The sequence below is a fragment of the Emydura macquarii genome, unplaced genomic scaffold (genome assembly GCF_026122565.2).
Source record: "Emydura macquarii macquarii isolate MOO-44397 ecotype Brisbane River unplaced genomic scaffold, CSIRO-AGI_Emac_v2 contig_2681, whole genome shotgun sequence".
NCBI lineage: Eukaryota > Metazoa > Chordata > Testudines > Chelidae > Emydura > Emydura macquarii.
Window position 1 is genome coordinate 2,141,312 of NW_027132818.1, and position 22,667 is coordinate 2,163,978.

A 22,667-nucleotide genomic window follows, 5' to 3' on the forward strand; every position below is an offset into this window, starting at 1 on the left:
TCAAACTGTCAAGATTCATTTCAGAGGCAACTTAATTTTAGTGGTGGGAGAAGTGATCTCCTTATACAGTTCACTCTGTCACTGTCATCCTGAAGGATCACAATGTAAATGTGTTATGTACTTTTCAAGTGAGTTGAAGGAAAGGCCCATTACAATTTGAAACTGGGATGGGGGAGTTGTTAGAGGGGAAAAAAGGCACCTTTGGGATACTCCAGCACTGAGTTTACTTTTTTTATCAATACTATGTGATACCATAAGAATTGACATTCCAGAACAAACCAATGGTCTACGTAATCAGATATCCTGTCTCTAGCAGTAGCCAATGTCAGATGCTTCAAAGGAATGAAGAGAATCCCCTACACTGCACCTACTGTTGAATACTGCATCCCCTGGATGGAAAGAAGGGCAGAAGGATTTCCTCTTGTATGCAAATGGTCAGCTCATGCATCAAGAAGGATCATATTTATCCTATATGGTATAAACTGCTGATGATAGTCTTATTCTTATAAAGATCTAGAATAAGATATGGCAGAACTCATCTTCAGCAAGCTTCCTTACTGCTCAAGCCAATTTGTATTTTAGGCTTGGTACATTTTTTCTTTAAATCTTAAAACAATAAGTTTCTTACCTTTTCCTCTGTATCAAATGATTCCAGCATTATCGTATAATCAAGATTTTCATATATATCAATTAAAGAACGTTCTTTTAAATACACAGCTGGAAGTTTTACTGTCACATTTATACAGTTTGGACAAGCGGTAAGATTAACCGTGGGTGGACCCAAGTATGCTGTTTAAAGAAAAAGGAAAACAAAACTCCTAAACATAACTTCTTTGTTATCAACTACATTTATACTTTAACATCAGTTAGACAATCCGTAAAAATCAACTAAATTCCCATGTGATAGATGATTGACTAATCAGTTGCCCAACAAAACTTGAAATGATCAAAGATTCAGGAGAAAATAATCCTTCCAACTTTTTTTTTTAAGCAGAGGGAATAAAAATAGAGAAAAAAAAACTACCAAGGGAGAAAAGAGGATCGGGGGAGGAGGAGGTGGGAAGAAAGGGGTTTTGAGCCAAAACGGTAGCATCCCTTGTTTTTCCAGCTCCACAGTAGTCCTTCTGTGTGAATTCTGTGCAACTGCGGCTCTTTTCTTATGGTTGTGAGGGGAATACAGGCTGATGGGGAAGGAGTGAATATTGTTTTCTGTGGCAACATCTTCTAGTTAAAAACACTGGAAATAACCATACAAACTAATCCCTGTGGTGGCTCCTCCATACACAAATACCCCTTGATATTAGACAAAGGGACTAGCTGCTGGCACACAATCACTGGCAGCAGAGCTCAAAAAGGTGATGCACTCTCACAGGAGGTGACTGGGAAGCAGGACCTGAGGAATATTATCCTGAGTCTGGGCTTCTGTGTGAATGCCTTTGCCTTCAAAACAATGCCTGGAAATCCAGTTTCTCAGAACGTCCATGAGTTTGGAAAGCCATGAACCTTGACAATTCCCTGATATTCAAAACTATGCAGACATTTTCTCCACTGCACAATATAGCAGAATCTTCAAAGCCTGAAGGTCAAAAGCTTTGCGCTTCACTTTGATCCTTCTGCAAATGCTGGGTTTTGATCTAATTAGTCATTGTTTGGACAGTGCTTTGAAAAATGTAAAATGTGCTATGTAAGTGCTAACTACTTGTACTGTTCATTTCTATAATCATACAGGTAAAATAAGCAGTTTAACATGTTAAAGAGGTGGAGTTCTTACCCTGTTCCAAACAGGAGCATGCACATACTTGATACTGTCCAAATCTTTACATCCCCCGCTGTGATTTGCCTGTTGCTTCATTTATACAAAACAATAAACCTCAGCCTAAAATTTCATCTGAACTTGGCTGTTCCCATGGTTTTTGACTGCAAGAGCTGCCTGTCTCTGCCTCAAATCCCTCTGCCAAGGAGAGGGAGGCTCCAACCCTTCCTATTTTATGGGTAGGAGTAAATCAGATGTTGTAGTGCAGGGGTGTCAAACATCCAGCCCATGGGTTGGATATGGCCCGCCAACGTTTTTGGTCTGGCCCCTGTGGCAGCGTGTGCTGCCGCGACATCTCGTGGCATTGTACTCTCTGGCAGCGTTGTGCGCTGCCGCCCAAGGGTACAACGCCATGAGATCTTGCGGTGTCGCGCACTGCCATGAGATCGGTGTACTCTGGCGGCAGCGCGTGGAGCACGAGACACAGCGCTCCGTAAGTGCCTAATATTTCGATTTATGGTATGTATGGCCCACTTGAAGTACATTTAATTCAAATCTGGCCCGCCATAGCAAATGAGTTTGACACCCCTGCTCTAGTAGGGTAATGGATCAGAACAGCCCTGCATTCCTATCAGTCATCCTGGTTTAAATAGGTACAAAGAAAAGTAAAGAAAGAGATAAGCCTCCCTTGTTCAAACAGTAACCATTTGAGCCTGGCTGTTCAGTCAACTGATAATACTTTTTGGCAACTTTACAAAACAGTGAACACAGAGATGGCATGGGAAAGATGCCAGTGCACCCTCATCCACGCAAACGTACTTTTAAATAAGGAAACAGCTGGAGGATACTGTAACAGAGTAATGTTTTTATTTTTCTGATATGTATCTATGAAAACATGAGTTCAGAACAATGAAGTCTGAATACAAAGTACTATTTGCCATTTCCAATTTTTTAGAACAATCTCATTGTAAGGCACTATGCTGATGGGTCAGCTGAGGAAAAGTGTTTAATTATTTTTAAGTTTAGGGTTTTCTGTTTTCCCAAATAAATGGGCATTGATTTTGGACAGGACAGGACAGGGCAGGAACAAGGGCTAGTGTGGGGAGGAAGCTATACAGGACAACTCAAGTTGCAATAAGGGCTACACTATTCCCTGAAGGCCTGCAAATTTGAGATGCAAAATAGCACAGCCATGAAACTTAAAATTAATGGAGAAACTTCCATTCACAAAAATATTACCTTTACTTGTTACTATTACAGTTAAAGTATTTCAGAGTGTTTGAGCTGAGTTGATACTTTTTCTGTAACCTCGTACCTAACATTAGGGACAGTAGTCTCACTATTCAGTTTAACTACTTGCTCCCCAATATGAATGGTCCTTATTTCAAGAGAGGAAAAAAAGAAATTGATGTGGAGATGTTATTAATAGGACTCCAGGGAGAAGCAGTATTAGACCATCATGGTTAATGAGCATCTGGTGTTTATGTGAGACATACCAATGAGGGAGGGAGGGGGGAAATCAAGGTAGAATGACAGCTAGAATGGAAGCAGACATTCCTCCTCCACCTCTCACCTTTTGTTTTTGCCTGTTCAACAGTTAACCAATTAACTATCATAAAAAAAAAGAGTTTCTGTAATAAATACACATAATAAATTGATTTTATATATGCACAGTGGAAGGAAACCTATGCCAACATTTGCTTTTTCTTTCAAATTGTTGCTTGCTTCTATTCATACGAATTAGTCAAGCCATGTATTTTGTATAGATAGCTTTCCATAGCTTATAAAACAAATATACTATAGATGATATGTCAGCTCACATCTTACATAAATTAATGTATCACCAACTAAATTACTTTGTAGTTACTTACAGTACCATTAGTAAAACACTTGGATATGCATAGCAGAGAATAAAAACAAGAAAATGAACGAACATAGATAAAATATAGTAGTAACAGAGAACTTACTGGAAAAGTATGGATTGAAATCATATATAGATGAATTAAATACTCCATGTTCTGTGAAGCTCTGTACCATTGCTAGGTGCTTATCAACATAATTTTCATACTCCTCTGTCAGGTTACAAAATAGGTGTGTGGTATTTGAACATTCTTTAGCAATTTTCCATTCCTCTTCTGATCTACTTTAAGTTGAAAGAAAAAAAATCAGTATTGTTTAAAAAGATCTTCTGATTTGTGACAGTACTTCTGGAGAGTGGCATGAAAGCTGACAGATGCACTGGATGAAGTGATCTCTGCTCTCATCTTAAACAGTGTAAAAAATAACCAAAACGACAAAGACTAGTAAAATCCAAGTGGTTTATTTACAGTGTACCCATATGGGAAGTGGAGGAGAAGCATACTTTTGACAAACAAAATTGAAAAAAACCCAAAATCCCAAACCACAACAAACCAGAATGATTAGGGGATAAAAACAAAAACGATATACAAGAAATGTCAGCCATAAGGTTTGCACAGGATCTCCCACTCACCTCAGCAACATAAAATAAACTTCCTGGAGAGGAACCCCACTTGCTTCTCTTCTCAAAAAGCTACCCCAGTCCACTCAATCTAGTAGGGTTAATTTCCTTTATGGTCATATTGGCTCCTTTCCTGGTCCACACACTTTACATACATATATACACACTAATTTCTTCACAACAAAGCCTTACCCCTAAACCAAAATACCAAAACAAAATTCTGAAACTAATTTGATGTTTGTAGCCCCTCACATTGTTCACTCTGCTTGTATGTTATGCTCCGCTTCTCCTGAACCCTTTGCCTTCTCTATTTAAAATCTAAACTCATTGGGGCAAGGACTCTGTTATCATATGTTTTTACACTGCTTTGCACAATAGGGCTCCAATCTAAAATGGGTCCTTACATGCTATTGTTATACAAATAACAAATGGAATGGGGGAGAATCCTCTTTACTTAAAGACGACCTGCAAAGGAATCTTTTAAAAAAATAGTTTCACCCTGAAAGTTTGCATGTCTCAAGACAGCCTGGGACAGAACAGCATTTGACATAACTTTGAGAACCCAGATGGGATCCCATTTCAGATTTCTCCTCCCAAGTCTCCAGTTCTGTGATAATGACACAGATCATATTTCTGTTACGACAAAAACATCAGGAAGCCACACATTAAAGGTAAGTAGCATTTAAAAAATAACATGGTATGTTCTTGAAAAGTTTAATTCATTTTATATTCTTAAGGTTATAAAAAAAAATTTTTTTTTAAACTTTGATGTCTTTTTTTTTTTTTTAAATACCATTTAGGTAACCTCTTATTGGAAGTGTCTATTGGTTTGCCGAAGTTTCAGATGTCTGGGATGGCACAAAATGATGCATTCTGGAGTGCAGAGGTGGGCGGAAGGGAACTGCGCAGTGTTATAATGGGGAAGGGGAGAGTTCGGGGGGAGGGGGAAGGCTCTGAAAAGGGAAACAAAAAGTTAGTTTAAATGTATTTATTTTTATTTAGTTATCTACCCCTTGTTCAGTGTTGTTATATGCCCAGTGTCCCAGATTATGTGGGGCATTCAGCATATATGTTATCCCCAGTTTGAAAAATATTTGCTTTAAAGCTCAGTGTGCACTGCACACATGCACTATCAAATACAGTATGGCTCAGCACCAGTCAGGCAGTTCATCACACCCCCAGAGGGCTTGTGGCCCAGTCTCTCTGTTAAGGTACGGCACTCTGCATTGATGAAAGAATAAGAACAGAAAGTAAGAGAAATTATCAACAGAAGCTGAAGTCATCATTCCTTTGATAAATACAGGTTTCTTCCATGTACCAATTTGTTCTAGGAATTAATGTGCACTTATCTAAAATTACATATCCTAAAATCTAATTCTTTCTCTAGTATCTGATGAATAGCAAATGTCAGAAAAATCTGTTGAGAAAACAAAAGTCAATAGAATATTCTGACTAGTAAGAAAGAAAAAGTACAAATTAATGTACAGTATGAAAGGAAACAAACCTGATATCTATGTATATCACACGATAATATGTTGGCACAGTTGTATTACTTCCTGCTTCCCATGATAAAATGTGCTGGAAATTCTGAGAGTTCATTTTTAACTTTTGAGGTGGCTTTATCACAGATGTTTCTAGATTAAAAGAAAAAGTTGCTAAACTTAAGAAGCATTCAAAAAGGAAAGCAAAGGGACAGTGTTATACCATTGTATATGGCAAGTCTACTCACCAATTAGTTAAATATCAGCCCCCCCCAAAGATAAGAAAACTACAAGATTGAAGATGAAGTCATTTTACTTTGCACATTCATAGCATTGGAGGCACAAATGCATGGGATTGTTTTGCTGGATATTAATCATACAGCTTTCTTACATGGAAATGCATAGTGAAGTTAAAAAAGGATGCCAGATGAAGTATACAAATCTTTTGAGCTATTTCAGAGATTTTGCTTAAAATACAATAAAAATTCTTACCTGGCAAGCTGTACAAAGCAGTGATCAGATTGCTGAAGTACACTGGAAATGAAAATATGTATATATATTTATTCATTAGACAAATGGTATACTTGTGTGCTTTACAGTATTTGTCAATGATAAATTAGAGTTGTTCATTTACTATTAGTGATACTAATCTTGTTCTCTATCATGTGGAGAACTGCTCATTTTCCTTCCAGATTATACCATTTTTTCTTGATGAAACTGCACTAGAATTATTTCCTTTTTGTATCAAATGCTTCTCCATTACATCTGTAAAAAAGTGATCAGGAATAGCTCAGGTGTTTCTGAATCACATATCATTGCGATATCTAAGCACTATACAATAATTAAAGACAGCCCCAGTAAATGGAAATGTTCTCACAGCCTCCCTTGTTCCCAACTATGTATGTGTGGGTGCTTTTTTCTTACTCTTCTCCCCCTTCTTCTTGCCTTCGTCTTTCTTCCCTCCAATCTTCCAGAACGTGGGATGGCATTTTCCTTGATCATTCAATCCAAGTACATTGTCACTCAGGCTCACTCTGATCTCCCTGGTAAGGTATTCCATAACCAGGTTCCTGCTGCTGAATATACTCTGTTCCATAGACCCAACAATCTTAGCTTGAGTCAGCCTAGTTGAAAAGTTCTTTTAGAGCACTGTCATGGAGGGTTGGCAATGGATAATTGGTTTTTGAGGTAGCTCAGACCCCAGCCTATTAAGTCAGTGCCCAGGCCTTAAAAATTCAATCTGGAAAGGGACATGAAGCCAGTAGTACTTGAGGAATATTGGTGTGATATGTTCACATGTGCTGTGGTGGCTACAAGTTGGGAGTATGGACTTTTGATAGTGTAGCTTATTAGTAGTTTTAACATGTAATTCACTGCTTTCACTAACCTTAATCCCTATCTCCTTCTAAAATCTCAACTGTCTCTGGCATCTCCTTTTGGATGTTTAGCTGCCAGCTCAAGCTCAACATGGCTGAAATGGAGCTCTTAATATTTCCGCAAGAGCCATCCATGCTCCCTCCTTTCTCAATCACTGTGGACACCACCAGTATCTTGTCTGTCACACAGACACACATCTTCAAATCGGACCTCTCTCTAGTTACCCACATCCAGGCTATGTCTAAATTTTGCAGATCCTTTCTGCAGAACATCTCTAACATATGGCCTTTCCTATTCAGGAAAAGACCTCATCACCTAGAGCAGGGGTGTCAAACATACGGCCCGCGGTCTGCATCTGGCCCGCGAACCTTTTCGATCTGGCCCACGTGCTGCAATTTATTTCCAGGTGGTCCCTGGCTGCATTGCCATTTTAAGAGATTTCTCTGCGGATGGCATTTCCACTTTAAGAGAGTCTTAAAGTAGCAATACCTTCTTCCGCAGAAGGCTGCTTTTTTTCCATGGCGGGTATAGGGTATCGCTCCTAGAAATTCCTTAAAGCGGACATGCAGGATGGGCCCACCCCAAAATCCCAACTGGCCAATAATCACAGCCTCCACTGCCCACTTACTAAATTTTCAAACAAGCACCTTTGTGCTTTCTCCCATCCTGCCCCTCACACTTGGGAGGAGCTCCCCATAAAAATCCACAAAGTTACCTCATTGTCCCCCTCCAAATCCCTCAAAACTCTCCTTTACCATGATGCCGCCAAAAAAAAAGATACTGAATAGGCCACTGTTGCACTGATACCAGTGCCTATCAGGCTGACCAACATTGATTGGCTCATTGTTATCTTATATCCCTGCATGTTTTGTTATCTCTCTTATCTTATACTTAACGTGTAAGCTTTTTGGAGCTTGGACAATCTTTTTGTTTTGTTTGTATAGCACCTAGCATAATGGGGTTCTGGTCCATGACCAGGGCTTGTAGGCATTACAATAAATAATAATATAACCATTTTAAGCTTTTAACAAAGTCACAGCAGTGAAGATTTTGAAAGGATGAAAGGAGTCTTGCGACAAAACTTAAGATCCAGAAAAATTAGGATTGAATGGAGGAGTTCAAATAAGTCTTAGGACTGTGTGTATCAGGACCACAAACCCATCTTAAGTCAAAGTGGCTGCAAGATTTTAGTGGGACATCAGCCCAGGTTATGAAGGAAGTGAATAAGCTTGGACAATGGAAGGAATTTCCAGCACTGGTATAAGCGAGTAACAATTTTGTATTCATTGTCTGAATGTTCTATTAGGGAAAGTAGTTTCTGTTTAATTTTAAAAGTTTCAGTCTACAAGAGGAGTGATGTACAACTTAGCAATGAAATAAACTACACAATCACAATGCAGACAAATGAGATACAATATAAAGTGAAATGTCCTCAGAGATCTAAAAATACTTTCTGAAACTGCAAATTGCTTGTAGACAAGCTTTTAACTCTATCATGTGTGCTTACAATGCTAAATGTAATTCAGTATAACATTTGATTGTACATGGGGGAAGACTTCCAATCTGATGTTAGAAAACTGATACAAGAATTATTTAATTTTTCTTCTTATAGTACAAATGAAGTGTCCTAATTACTGAAATTAAAACAATAAGATATCAGTTTAGAATCCTTGAAACTGCACACAAATGCATTTATAGACATTTCTGTAGTGTTGCTCACCATCATGACTAAATGCCTCGCACATATTAAATGTGTCCTCCCAGTATTCTGGGGAACTGAAGCACACAGATATTAAGCCATTTACTCAAGATCACACGTGCTGGTGCCTGATAGAAACCTTTTAGCTTTAGTCCCAGTCTGTGACTTAACCACAAGACATCCTTCCTCCCTATGATTGCACAACAGATATCTGCAACAGAATTATGGTTAAAAAAAGCAGAGAAATAAAAAGAAATAGAACAATTTATTTCTTGTGTTAGATTATCAGCTATTTTAGAAACGTTTGGCCAAGTGGGATGAATAGTAAAACATTACTTTAAAATAAATAATTGCTATAACTTTCATAATACATAGAGTAACATATAAGTTAAAATGTTTAGCTTTTGGGGGGCAGGAACTCTTTTCCCATACATGTGTACAGCAGTTAGTACATTTTGGGTGCTTCCACTATACAAATAAGATAATATTATTACTGCCTCGATTATGATAATGAAATAAATAGGAAGTTTTCAAGTGACTTCAGTGGGAATTGGATCAGGCCCTACCACTTCTGTAAGAAGATAACTCGTAGTCCTTATCTTTAATTTAAAAAATAGTAACTAAAAATACAATTATAAAACGTATCAATTTTGTAGAAGGTTTAGTGTCTGTCATAGAATCATAGAATATTAGAGTTGGAAGGGACCTCAGGAGGTCATCTAGTCCAGCTCCCTGCTCAAAGCAGGACTAACCTCAGCTATATCATCCCAGCCAGGGCTTTGTCAAGCCTCAGCTTAAAAACCTCTAAAGATGGAGATTCCACCACCTCTCTAGGTAACCCATTCCAGTGCTTCACCACCCTCCTAGTGAAAAACTTTTTCCTAATGTCCAACCTAGACCTCCCCAGTCCTCAACAGTTAATATTTTTTAAAAAGTGTAACTTATTTGGAAAACAAAGTGCTTGAAATTCCTATTTTGGAGCATTCAGATCTCCCTCAACAACTGAGTACTGTTTCCTTATGTCAATAGAAACTTGATGAGCTTTAACATTGCATCATATTTGTCATCAATATAATAAGATTCCAGGAACATCACTCTGGGTGTCATTATGAAGCCTAAAATGTCTGCTGAGCCAATGTGAAGCAATGGAAATGGCCACAATAATGGTTGAGGGCTCTTTTTGTTCAGAATATCACCAAGTTAAATCATCATTGGGTTTTTCAGTCTGTAACCATCTAATTATTAAATTCTCAGCTACTCTGACTTTACAAATTACACATGTATGGTGTACAGCTGCAGTAAAGTACACCAACCATCCTCCACAGCTAATTTGCATGCAGCAATTTCATTAGTTGTATGAAGGACACTGCATCATTGGTGAATTATTTGGCCCAACTGCCATACCTGTGCACCAACTGCCACCCGCACAAGACAACACAAATCTCCCAGCACTATCCCCTAGACACAAATCAACACAATCACCCATTGAACAAGCATATACAATAATTCCAAACACACAGACTTTCTCACTACAGCATTCACCCTCATTCATCCCATACACAAATCAACACAAATGTCCCAGCACAACATCCCCCAGACACAACAACACAAGTAGAAAACACAATGACATCAAACCTCACTCTGAAGCTTAGAACATCTGTTGAGTCAGTGTGAAGTGTTCAAAACATGAATCAAAACAAGTGAGCTACAAGCATGGATGAGAGCTCTTTCTATTGCCAGGTTCAGTCATTACTATTACTGTCCAATTTTTAAGTTCTTAGACATTTTCAGTCGTCCACCCCTTTTTTTTTTAAACACACAGCTTTATAAATTACACCTGTGCAACAGCACCAGCTGTCAGCTACACCTTTCCTTTCTCTTTTCAGTATAGTTTTGTATTTTATTTATATATTTATATTATATATTTATTTATGTATACTTTTGTATCTATACTGGGATAGTTGAAGTAGTACAACCTCCTAATGTGGATGCAGTTATACTGGTATAAAAGTGCTTATTCACATATGGGAAGGGGAATAAATTATCTTGGTATAAGACATCTTTACACCAGTATTACTGCATTCACACAGGGGATTGTACCAGTAAAACTATTTCAGTATTATTATATTTTAAAAATCACACCCTTAACCAAAATAGTGATACTGATAAAAAAAATCTGTGTATACTTCTGTCCTCAGATAGCAAGAGAGGAAACAAACAGAAAGAAGCTATATCTTGGTTTAGATGAGAGGAGGAGGACTGAGACTGCAGAGGGATATGATCCGCAAGTTAAACAGGGAATCTTCAGGGCAAATACATTCACCGCTTATTCTCTTGCTTTTTCTAGAGTTAAATGAATCTGCCAAAGCAGTTTCCTGTTAAAATGGCAGATGAGAGATTTTTTAGTTGTGTATGTTTGGGTATTGACCCTGCTAAATTCCAACAATTTAAAATCAGACAGCAATAGAGTACAAAAGTTTAGGACAGGAAATGAAAAATCCAACTGAAAGTATGGGGGTATTTAGGGTGCAGAATGCCACAGCACCCCTCTTCTTAAAATGCCATGGAATCTTTATTCACCACTAGCAGTCTGAACCTTGATTTTGTGTCTTATTCAAAAGACAGCACTTCCAATGGTACAATGCCCTCTAATAGCATGACAGTACTGTACATTAGTTCAGTAATTACTCAGAAGGAAGAGTGTTACTCAATGAAGGACCAGCAATGCTATTTCTTTGTACTGTATAAACATCTAAGTAACTTACCAAGCTGACAAAAACATAGTGGTCCAGTCAGTACCGCCATAATGATTTAGAAGGACATTCTATTGATTGCGAAGTATCATTTTACTTCTGTATCTGCAATTATACCAAACAAAATCAACCTCAGCAAGTCAAATTACTGATGATTGACATTAAAGCAAAACAGGGCTTCTGTAGTAAGAGCTGCTACCTTTAAAGTCATATGAGAACCGAGATGAAACAGTATCTTTAACTATAATATGCGCAGTGTTATTGTAGCTCATTGTCATTACCAAATGAGTTTTGGGTTTAAAGGACACTTCTGCAATAAAGGGAAAATGTTATTAAACTAGAAAAAGGTTTGTAGTGTTTCAAATAAACATAGGCAAACATTTTTAAAGAATAAGTATTTTCCTTAAGAGTGTATGTGAAAATGGTGTGACAGACTGATAATATCCTGCAATACCCTGAATGAACTTGATCAAATTAAGTTTAACATCTTTAGGGTCCATTGTATTAAGAACACAATTATATATGTGTTATTGTGGGACTGTGTGTATGCACCTTCCCTTGGAGACTGACCAATCTCTGGAAGCTTTTATGAACTTCAGAGGACTTTTTGAAACAATACCTGTGAACTGGATTTCCTATAAAGTATCTGGGGAATGCAAATGACCCACTTCCAATCCTCCATTTTCAAACTACGCACATTGTCCACTAATTACCAAAAGTGGCCAGTAATGAGGTTCTGGAACTAGTTGCTCCACAGGGATTGAAGCCATACTTATTATATCAAAATTACATTGGGCTGATCATGTGTGGAGGATGGACATCACCAAGATGCCAAAGTAGTCGTTGTATGGCAAACTGAAATTGGGAAAGTTGCCAGAAGAAACACTTCAAGGATACAATGAAGCATAGCTGGAAACAATGCAACCTTAATGCTGACAGCTGAGAGGGGTCACACACAGATGGATAACACTGGCGAGCAGTAGCCAATGGTGAGGTTACCCAGTTTGAGATGAACTGCTGCAGGGACCTTGAGACAGAGAGGCTGAGCTGTAAAGTGCAGCAGACTCAGGAGGCACAGATCGTAATCCCTTTTTATAATCCCTTCCTCAGTATTGAGCTACATACACAGTTGGCCTTTCTGCCACAATTGTACTCACAAGACATAAAACAGTTGCCAGAGACATCATCGGTAATGAAGGACAACAGGAGTTCACTTTGATAAGCCAATTAGCATGCGTGTAGGTTCTTTTATTGTTTTTAACATGCTTTCTCAGTCATGTTTTTTACCTTGAGAATAAAGTAGGCTGTAGAAATTACAGCTGTAATTGTGTCTGAAAAGAAAGCAAGCAGGTTTTGCTTGGACAGCCTGTCTCTGCTGTAAATAACAGTGTAGGCAGGAAACTATGGAACCTGGAAATACCCGTTAGAAAGAAGAGGGTCACAAGTCTTCATCCAAGAGGGGGACTACTGTGGACCTGGGAGCTTAGAGTGGGTGCTCTTGGTGGAACACTGAGGGGAAATAGAAGAGCAGATGCCCTGAGCTGTGACAGATAGCAGCTGGGAGCACTACGCCCCTGGATCCAATATAAAAAAGGTGAAAATTAAAAATGTCCAACTGTACGTGAAATGCTATTAAAATTTGTGCCTATTGCAATGAATGTTTCTGGAAAGATCTGGAACAAGAGGAGAGACTCAAGATGCACAAAATTATGAAGTCTATTATACTGTTGTTGGCCTTAGATGTAATTATTCTACCATCTTAATATTGGTAAAATAAGTTTGGCAGGATGTAGCCTTTAGTTCCAAACAGTGCACTAAGTTAGATGTTTGCAACCTGATTGCTTTTACTGAACGGGTAAAAATGAGGGCCTAATTTGTCCTGAAGAATCCTTATTTCTGGTGATAATGCTTGAGCCAGAAACACCACCATTTGACTGTCATGTCTCAGGGGAAGTTTACAAGTTAAACAGTTAGGAAAAACAACTTTCTACTTTTAGTAATCCTAGAAATGTAGGTCTGGAAGGGACCCGGAGAGGCCATCAACTTCATCCCCCGTGCTAAGGCAGAATTAAGTATACTTAGACCATTCCTTATAGGTATTCAGGTCTGTATCTAGCCTGTTCATAAAAACCTTCAAGAATAGGGATTGCACAACCTCAACACATATCCTGTTCTAAGAAATAACCACTCTTACAGTTAGAAAGCTTTTCCTAATATCTAACCTAAATCACCCTTACTGCAGATTAAGCCCATTACTTCTTGTCCTACTCTAGCTGGACAAAGAGAACAATTGATCACTGTCCTCTTTATAACTACCTTTCCCATATTTAAAGAAATATTTCCCCCCACCCTCAGCCTTTTCTACTCTAGACTAATCACGTCCAATATGTTCAACCTTTCCTCATAGGTCATGTTTTCTAAACCTCCTATTGGTGTTGCTCTTCTCTAACTCTAAGAAATGCATGAACAAATCAGAAAGTGAGGGGTGCCCAGATTGGGTACAGTACTCTAGCTGAGGCCTCACTGATGCCAAGTAGCATGGGACAATTACTTCCCATGTCTTACATACGACATTTCTGTTAATACATCCTAAAATGATATTTGTCTTTTTCGCCACAGCATCACACTGCTGACTCATTCAATTTGTGATCAGTTGGAACCCTCATATCCTTTTCTGCCATACTACTGCCTAGACAGTAATTTTTCATTTTATATTTGTACATTTGATTTTTCCTTCCTAAACATAATACTATGTGCTTGTCTTTACTGAAGTTCATCTTATTGATTTCAGACCAATTCATCAAGAACATTTTTAATTTTAATCTTGTCCTCCAAACTGCTTGAAACCCCTCCCCAGTTGGTGTCATCTGCAAATTTTATAATCCATTCCATTTTCCAAATCACCAATGAAAATATTTAACAGCAATAAGTAAACTTCATACAGATGCCACTGAAAGACAATAAATGGAACCTCACAATGCCATTTTTACAGTCACTTTAAAGAGAAGAAGTACACTTTAGTAGAATGTCATTTTAAGGATCCAATCCTTCAAAGGTATCAGTCAAAATGGGCTGCCCCAAGGCACCATCTCTGCAGGATCTTGCCCCAAGGCCCTGATCCTGCAAACATTTATGCACATGTTTAGCTTTATATACGAGTAGTCCCACTGAAGTCAGTAAAACTACTTGTGTATAAAGTCAGGCATATATGTAAAACATTTTCAGGACCAGTGCCTAAAACAGCAATGGAATATGTGTTTTGAAAAGTGGTGGAACAGTCTTCACCAGAAAGCTTAAAGCCAAGATATGATCAGTTAATGAATGAAACCACTGTTCAAGTCTGTGCAACATTTGCTTTACTGTTAATGTCATAATGATTTCCAAAACATGGATATATTTGTCTCTTAGTCCTGGTCCTTACAATAAGCCACAAGATATATGCAAAGTACTGAGTAATTAATACCAAGAAAAGTAGATGTATAGTCACCTGGAGGACTGTACTCTAAATATTAGGCCGAATAACTTAAGTAACTTATTATTTACAATTTAAAGTAACAGGCATATCCATACAGCCATGCAAATGATACAATGAATAATAAATTTACCTTTAAAATGATACTAGTTTAAAATCAAGATACATGTTAACAAGATGCAGTATTTTGTAGTTAAGTAATACAGCTTGTTGGAAATTTTTCAACTAAATATTTTTTCATCAGAATTTGCATATTCATCAAAATCTAAAGGCTCTATGAAGCTGTGTCATCTTGATGAAACATTGACAGAAACCAGGCAGATTTCCTGCAAGCTTGCCTGCCTACTGGGTTGCAGGTGCTCTGGGCAGGTGGGGGAGTTGCAGAAACATTTTGAAAGGTCAAAACAAAATGACATTTCAATGTTTCTGAAACAAAATTTTTTTGGATCTCCATTTTGAGGAGAATTTTGATATTATGGGGTTTCGTTCCACATCAAAAAGAAACCAAATTTTGAAATCTCAAATTCCTCCTTAACTGAATTTCTCTTTACCAGCCAGCTGTATTAAGCAGGTATGTCGAGGTGTGTTGAAACTTTTTAATCCAGGGAACTAAATTAAACATATACACATTTCTGTACCTGCAAGGTCTATTTACACATACAACCACTAGGCAGGAAAGGAAGTAAAGGGAATGAAAATGGGAATATCAAAGAATGAAAAAGGAGCCTTTAGCAGACAGAAGAAATATATTACACAAAATTTTATATAAATGAAAAGAGTTAAACATTAAATAAAATATGAAACATAATACAGAGTTAAACTTCAGTACAATGCCACATACCTGACATCACCTAAATTTACATCACTGTACTGCTATATTTTACATTGGTACACTACACTCCAAGTTAGTATGAAGAGGAGAAATATGCAAGTATTAATGTAAATTCTTACTTTCTAGAGTCCATCCCTGATGTTGACAGATCATCTTAAACAAACAAACAAACAAACATTCCCCAAGCACTGACAGAATGTAGTTTCCCCTGTATTTTCAAGTATTAATGAAACAGTAGCAACCTAAGAAACAACAACTCAGATCATTCAGTTGTTTGGATGTAGCGTCTCTTATAAACAGCCAGTGCTTAATAGCAGCAGAAATTCCACTGCTTGTGGAATTATATAGTGCATAATACTGTAGTTATCATCTATGATGTAACATAAGGGATTACATATGGATAATTCTGTCCTCCTGAAGTTATACATCAACCTGGGAAAATTCTTACTGAAATGGAATTTTATCTGGCCTTTTGTAAAATGGGACAAATTCAAATATAAAAAGACTTGTTACAGCATTTAATATTAATCTGCTTCACTGTTCATGAACTTAAATTGCCATCTTTTCACCATTCTATTTCTTTCTCTGGCACTTTCTAAATATTATTTGTTAACTGGATTTTTTTTGATACAGAAATGAAAAACTCAGGAGAACAAGAGCAATCCCTCTGACAATATACATTTCTCTTAACCCTCCACGCCAAAAAAATTAAGGGCTGATGAAGGAGCTTTCTGGCACATGTTCTTACAGTGCATATAAACTTTTAAAAGTTATAATTTAAAAAATACCCACAACCACCAACAAATACTAGAAACTTAAAAAATGGAATCTGTTGAGCAAGCCACTTGACTTACACTCAAATAACACTTCTGCCCCACTAGAGTTGCAACCATATTATATTCTCTCAATGGAACTGAAGTATTGCAGTGTTATCTTTTCCATAATTAAGCTTATGGAAGTCTATTTGTTGGTTTGGATCTCTTTCAGGAAGAGAAGTCTATTGGAAGAGGAAAACTGCAATCTGCCACAGATTACTTATTTATGGATCAGTTCTACAATTCTCCATCTAAACATCTGGCCTTGACTTGTATGTGTTAAAAATAAGCTGAAAAAAGTCTAGAGATCATTGCTGTGGAGATCTGTAAATCTAAAAATATAATGGGAAGAGGCATGGTACCGTAAGCTAGTGGTTTTTTCATGTTTAGCCACACATTATTGGGCATACAACTTTTGTTTGAGAAATTGCTTTAAAAATGCAAATTGACTTTGAAAATGAGCTTTGTTTAGTTTTAATAAAATCTGTACTTTAGGGTAAAGAACTTGTCAATTACCAATCATTAATGCTTTCCCTTTTAACTTCTAACACTTGGAAGAATAGAGCATTACTTTCTTTAAAACGGTTTTCCCTAAGTCCACAATGACAGAATGTAAAACTAGGGGGTTAGGATGTGTATAGCCACATTGCAGTTCCAACAGAAAGAATGGTGAAATAAGTTTTCCACAGTCTCACTTCTACAATAGCACTGCAACCACTGCATTCACACTTGCTGATGACTGTTCTATGTAATGGAATACTGACAGTTATGTCCACAACTATTGAATTTTGCCCAGGCTATGTCTACACTCAATACAGGACACAGCTGCAGCTATGCTGCTGTAGCACTTCACAGTGTAGACACTCACTACTGCTACACAAAGGATTCTCCATCACTGTAGTTACTCCACCTCCTGAGAGGCAGTAGCTAGGTCAGTGGAAGAATTCTTCCATTGATCTAGCACTGTGTACACCAGGGGTAAGCTTAGCTTACCTATATTGCTATGGGGTATGGATTTTTCACTCTCCTGAGTGATGTAGATGGGTCAACCTAACTTTTTAGTGAAGTTGAGGCCCCAGTCTCTGCTGGGAAAAAACTAAAGGGATGGTTCTTGTTTGACTGTAAATCAGTGTCCTACTTGAGAATTCAAACTCAACTCTGAATTTCCTGGGTTTCTAATGTTGGCTGCTTTTAACTTTAACGACCTTGAATAGTAATAGCTATATGCCTGCAATATTTCAGGCCAAATGGTCATGAACAGGAGGTGGATAGCTGGACCATAAATGAAGTGAATAGTACCCACCATCACCTCTTAACTGACTGCTCTCACTTAAAGATGTCCAGAGGAACAAAGATTTGCCTGTTGCAGACTTACTGAAAAATCCCATTCCTCTAAACCTCCGCAGGACCCCAGAATCAGTACATGCATAGGAAGGGGATGCCCCTCCAGTTGGCCTCCTAATATCTACAGAACTGGGGCTCTCCTGTAGAAAGGGAAAGTTGGGTGGAAATATGCCTACCAGGAGACTTGGAGGATCAGCAGAATCAGGGGAAGAGTTCTCTCCATATTCTTCTGCCAATTCCCCAGGAAGAGATTCCTGAACCCTTGTCACGTTCCATCAGGCTTCCTTGTGTTGCTCCTTAGTCTCCATGAAAGGAGTCCCAGGGAGTCCCTTACCTGTTGCATCTGACTCCCCTAAAACTTAAGCTATGTTTACACTACAGACTATATCGGCATAACATGTCACTCAGGGGTATGAATAAAACACCCACCTGAGTGACATAAGTTACACTGACATAAGCGCTCCTGTGCACAGAGCTTCTCCCGCTGACATAGCTTCGGCCTTTTGCAGAGTTTGTTTTATTATGTCAATGGGAGAGCTTTCTCCCATCGGCATACAGCTTCTTCACCAGACATGCTGCAGCAGCACAACTGCACCATTGCAGTGCTATACGTGTAAACATGGCCTTCGTAAGCTCTTCAACCTCCTGACAACTGCTTATCCCTGTGATCCTTATGAGGTCTGGTCCATCTTAGGCTCTTAAGAGGCTCATCATTTCCTCAACTCCCATGAGCCTTAGGATGCTTGGCCACTCCTCCCCACACCAGTTCATTACTTTTAGTGACCCACAACCTCTATTAGCTCATCAGCCCCCAGGCAAATAGTCAAAGATGAACACATTTATTAAGGCCCCTGGGCCACTTGGGGTAGCCTCGGTGAACCTAAGGGCTGGGCTACATAGAAAATTAGATTGCTCCGCCTATGGAAAATCCATGCCTTGAGTGTCCTCGTTAAACTGCCCTACCCCCACACTGCAGACCGCCAGGTCAGCCAAGGAATTCTTCCATCGATCTAGCTACGGCCTCTTGGGGAGATGGATTAACTGCAGTGCGGGCAGAACCTCTCCCACTGGCATAGGTCGGGTCTCCCCGACACAGCTGGGCCCTTCTCCAGTTTCAAGTGTAGACAAGGCCCGAGGGCGGTTCACAGCAGGGACATGGGAGTGGGCGGTGACACGCCCCCTAACGCTGGCAGCAGGGGGGCTGGCTGGCTTCTCCCCACCCAATCAGGCAGTGGCAGGCCTCAGGGCCGGAGCGCCACAGCGAGGAGTGCGAATCAAGGGACCGAACTGCCTCCTCTTCAATCCCTTCTGCTCTTCCCCCGCGGAGATCTGAGGGCTATCTGCAGAGGACAGGAAAGCCCCAGACAGTCCTTCCGCCCCCCACGCCTTAGGCCGCCGATCTCTCGGAGCCGTGGGACCCCGGCCCGCCTCTCTCCCACGGCTGTGGATGGGAACCGGCTCCAGCCCCGGCCCCGCAGTTATCAGAGCCTGGCACTAACCCAGCCGGGGCGGCCGCACGCCCACGCACTGCCCTGCTCCCTGCCGGGAAATCCGCTCGCCCGCTTCCCCCCAGCCGGCAGCTGTACCTGGCGGCGGCTCGGCCTCGCGTGGAGCAGGGGATCCCGCTAGCTCTGCATGGTTGTCGGGCCGCTAGCGGTGAAAGCGAAAGCGGCGGGGGCGTCTGGCGGGCTCCGCCTCATTCACGGCTGGCGGGGGCCGAGTCCGGGGCCGGGCCTCCGCAGCTGCCTCCCCGCCCCCAGCAGGTCAAGGACGAGCGAGCGCCTCGGGCTGGGCTGCCTTTGCCCCCCGCTGCCTGCCCGGCGGGCTCCCGCGTCCCCTCCCCGGTGCTGCTGCGCTCCGAGCCCATCGCTTCCCTGGGGGGGAGCCAGCTCCCTTGGGCCATCCGCCACAGCTCCCAGAGACCCTCTGACTACACATCACACTCCCCCAATATCTATCTATCTACAGCCCCCTGACTACATACCAACCCTCAGCACCCCCTTACAGACCCTCACCACACCGCCCAACATCCCCATGACCACATACAGCACCACAATCCCCCATACGCCTCTCCAAACCCTTGCCCTACAGCCAGGAGCACCCCTCCACACAACACCCGATCTGGACCTTTGTCGTTAACATAAGACCCATTCCATTAGTGTTATTTTACTGGTAAGTAAATTTGGTGCTTGTCATTGTAATGTCTGAGTGCCTTACAAGCATTAATAAATTAAGCCTCACAGTACTCTACAAGGTAGGAAAATATGCCCCCATTTTTACAGATGGGGAACCCAAGGTATAGAGTATTTAAGGGAAGTCTCAAGAATTTTCTGATTGCTAGCTTTGTGTCCTAATTACAAGAATGACATGTTTTAACTTATATGATGGTAAATATTTTCCCTTTGTGGGGAAAAGGATATGTTTAAAAACATGTTAACTGGTTGGGTCCTAAAGTCCACCTTAGATCAGACATATGTGTAGGAGGAGATCCTAAGTTTAATCATGACTAGCTAACATTTTTAAACATGATTGTCCTTGTCCACACTAAAGGCAAGTAATGTTTAACATCAGGTTAGTTAAAATAGATACCGCTTTGGAACAGTGTGAGAATATCTGGAAGAAGGCCAACATCTCATCTATTTGTGTAACCATTAATGAAAATTATTACAAAGTATTTTAATCAATGGTAACTCACTCCATTTAATCTCAGGGAAATACATATTTTAAAAAAGAGTCATAAATGCTAGAGAGGATGTGGAAGAACGGAGACCTTTCTGCAGAAAACTCCCCCAAAAACTAAAGACCATCACATACCTCAACATTTTCCCCTCAAAGTCACATTTTTTTTACCTTGCCTTCTCTAACAAACCCATTGTAACAGGTATATTTATATTGAAACACACACACACACCCCCACGCTCCTTACCAAAACAAGGATAGTCTACTGCACATTCTTCTGTTTTTTGGGAGAGGATGAGAACACTACCACCACCTGACAGGTGTATAGTCATATTGCTTAATACACTACTGGAAGATAGGCAAATTCTATGGTGATGAGCATGGTAAAAGAAGCTATATTGAATAAAACATGGTGGGAGTGCCCTAAGATAATAGTGTTATGTAGGAAAATAGCAGAATTAACAAGATAATTAAAGTTAAGCTTCTCACAGAATGGATCTTGGTTCTATTAAGTTCCAGTCCAAATAAGATTATTAACCAGGGGGAGGACCCTTTGATACTCATAATTACTATAAACACCCCTCTGTAGGATAGCTCATTTTGTTTGTGTGAGGTTTTTTTTTAAAGTGACAGATCCTCCAACATTAGTGGCATGGAGAAATAAAGTATGAAAAATACTTCCAGTGGAAAAAAATGAGAGACTGATCTGGATCAAGTAGATTTTTATAATACATGGTTATTTTTGGAATTTGAACAAAATAAATACACAGACAAGAGGTTGACCAAACATAAATTGGCCTTTAAAGTTAATACAAGTTAGGAGTAAGATTTCTTAATATTTGTATGGAAAGTTCATGTATGTTAATAAAATAGTTTCTTTGTAAAGCGTTAGCTAGTGTGTTCTCAAACATGATGTATTTTCCTAGTAAGAGTTCAGTCCCTAACTGCTGATCTCAGCAAGATTTATCGACACCACTCTGATGCAATTTTTGTAGCTTTTCCGTCCACAATCTAACCAACATCCAGTTACAGTTTAGTCTGTTCTTAGGCCACTTGAAGTGGCAGAGAACAGTTCTCTTCACTTCTCTGTGGCTTTATGAAGCAGATAAGTGGTTACAGGTGCAGATTAAATGCTTGCACAGGATGTGAGCATAAACTGAAAACACTTCTTTCAAATAAAGGCAGTCTTAGTTTTGAGTCAACATACTGTTCTGTGTTGGTTTCTGCAGCTCCTGGAGCGGTCTTCTTTTGGGGGGGTTTCTGTTACTCCTGACTGGCCCTCTTTAGTTTGCCCTCTGTCAGGGCAGTTCTTGGACTCTTACTTTTAATTAAGTCTCAGTCTTCTTTAGTCTCTTGGCTGCGTTTGTGGCAACATCATGGTTGAGCGGTGCACACCCCCTCCCCCTTTTTTTGTTGTCCTAGGCCTTTCTGTCTCTGTGCTTTCCCATTTATAGTGAGTCTTGTTTCCTCTATTGGCTGCAGCTGTGGTGCCTACCGCCATGACTGGTAGCTCTGACAGCTGCATGGGGTTGTGATCAAGCTGCTTGCTTGTAAACAAGTGAGGCTGTCCTCCCACTTCTGTCTATGGTCATTATGGGGTAGACCCCATTACATAGCCTCCTCCACATTAGCTGGCCTAGGCTAATTCCTGTCCAGTGTTGTGTCCTTGGAGCATGCCACTGTTTTCCTCTCTCCATTGTGAAAACGAACCATTTATTCCTACCCTTTGTTTCCTATCTTTTAACCAGTTACTGACCCATGAGAAGACCTCTCCTGTTATCCCATGACTATTTAAGAGCCTTTGGTGAGGGATCCTGTCAAGAGCTTTCTGAAAATCCAAGTACATTATATCAGTTGGATTACACTTATCCACATGCTTGTTGACACTCCCAGAGTTATAATAGAGTGGTGAGGCATGTCTTCCCTTTACAAAATCTGTGTTGACACTTCCCCCAACATATCATATTCATCAATGTGTCTGAT

General features: G+C 39.8%; 1 protein-coding gene across 4 annotated transcripts in view; it reads right to left on the reverse strand.

Annotated features, from left to right (window-relative positions):
* Positions 1 to 22,091, reverse strand: part of IFNAR2 (interferon alpha and beta receptor subunit 2) — a 33,870-nt gene extending 11,779 nt beyond the window's left edge. The window contains exons 1-6 of one of the 4 annotated variants that reach the window (XM_067565595.1): positions 22,007 to 22,028; positions 11,555 to 11,647; positions 6,206 to 6,247; positions 5,737 to 5,866; positions 3,721 to 3,896; positions 629 to 789 (exon numbers count right to left, since the gene is read on the reverse strand). In XM_067565595.1, the coding sequence (XP_067421696.1) occupies positions 629 to 789; positions 3,721 to 3,896; positions 5,737 to 5,866; positions 6,206 to 6,247; positions 11,555 to 11,594 (549 nt within the window). In that variant the 5' untranslated portion in view covers positions 11,595 to 11,647; positions 22,007 to 22,028. Of the gene's footprint in view, positions 1 to 628; positions 790 to 3,720; positions 3,897 to 5,736; positions 5,867 to 6,205; positions 6,248 to 11,554; positions 11,648 to 19,591; positions 19,847 to 21,891 lie in introns of those variants that run through there. The other 3 variants (XM_067565596.1, XM_067565594.1, XM_067565597.1) reach the window with 3 other exon arrangements.
* Positions 22,092 to 22,667: the final 576 nt, after the last annotated feature.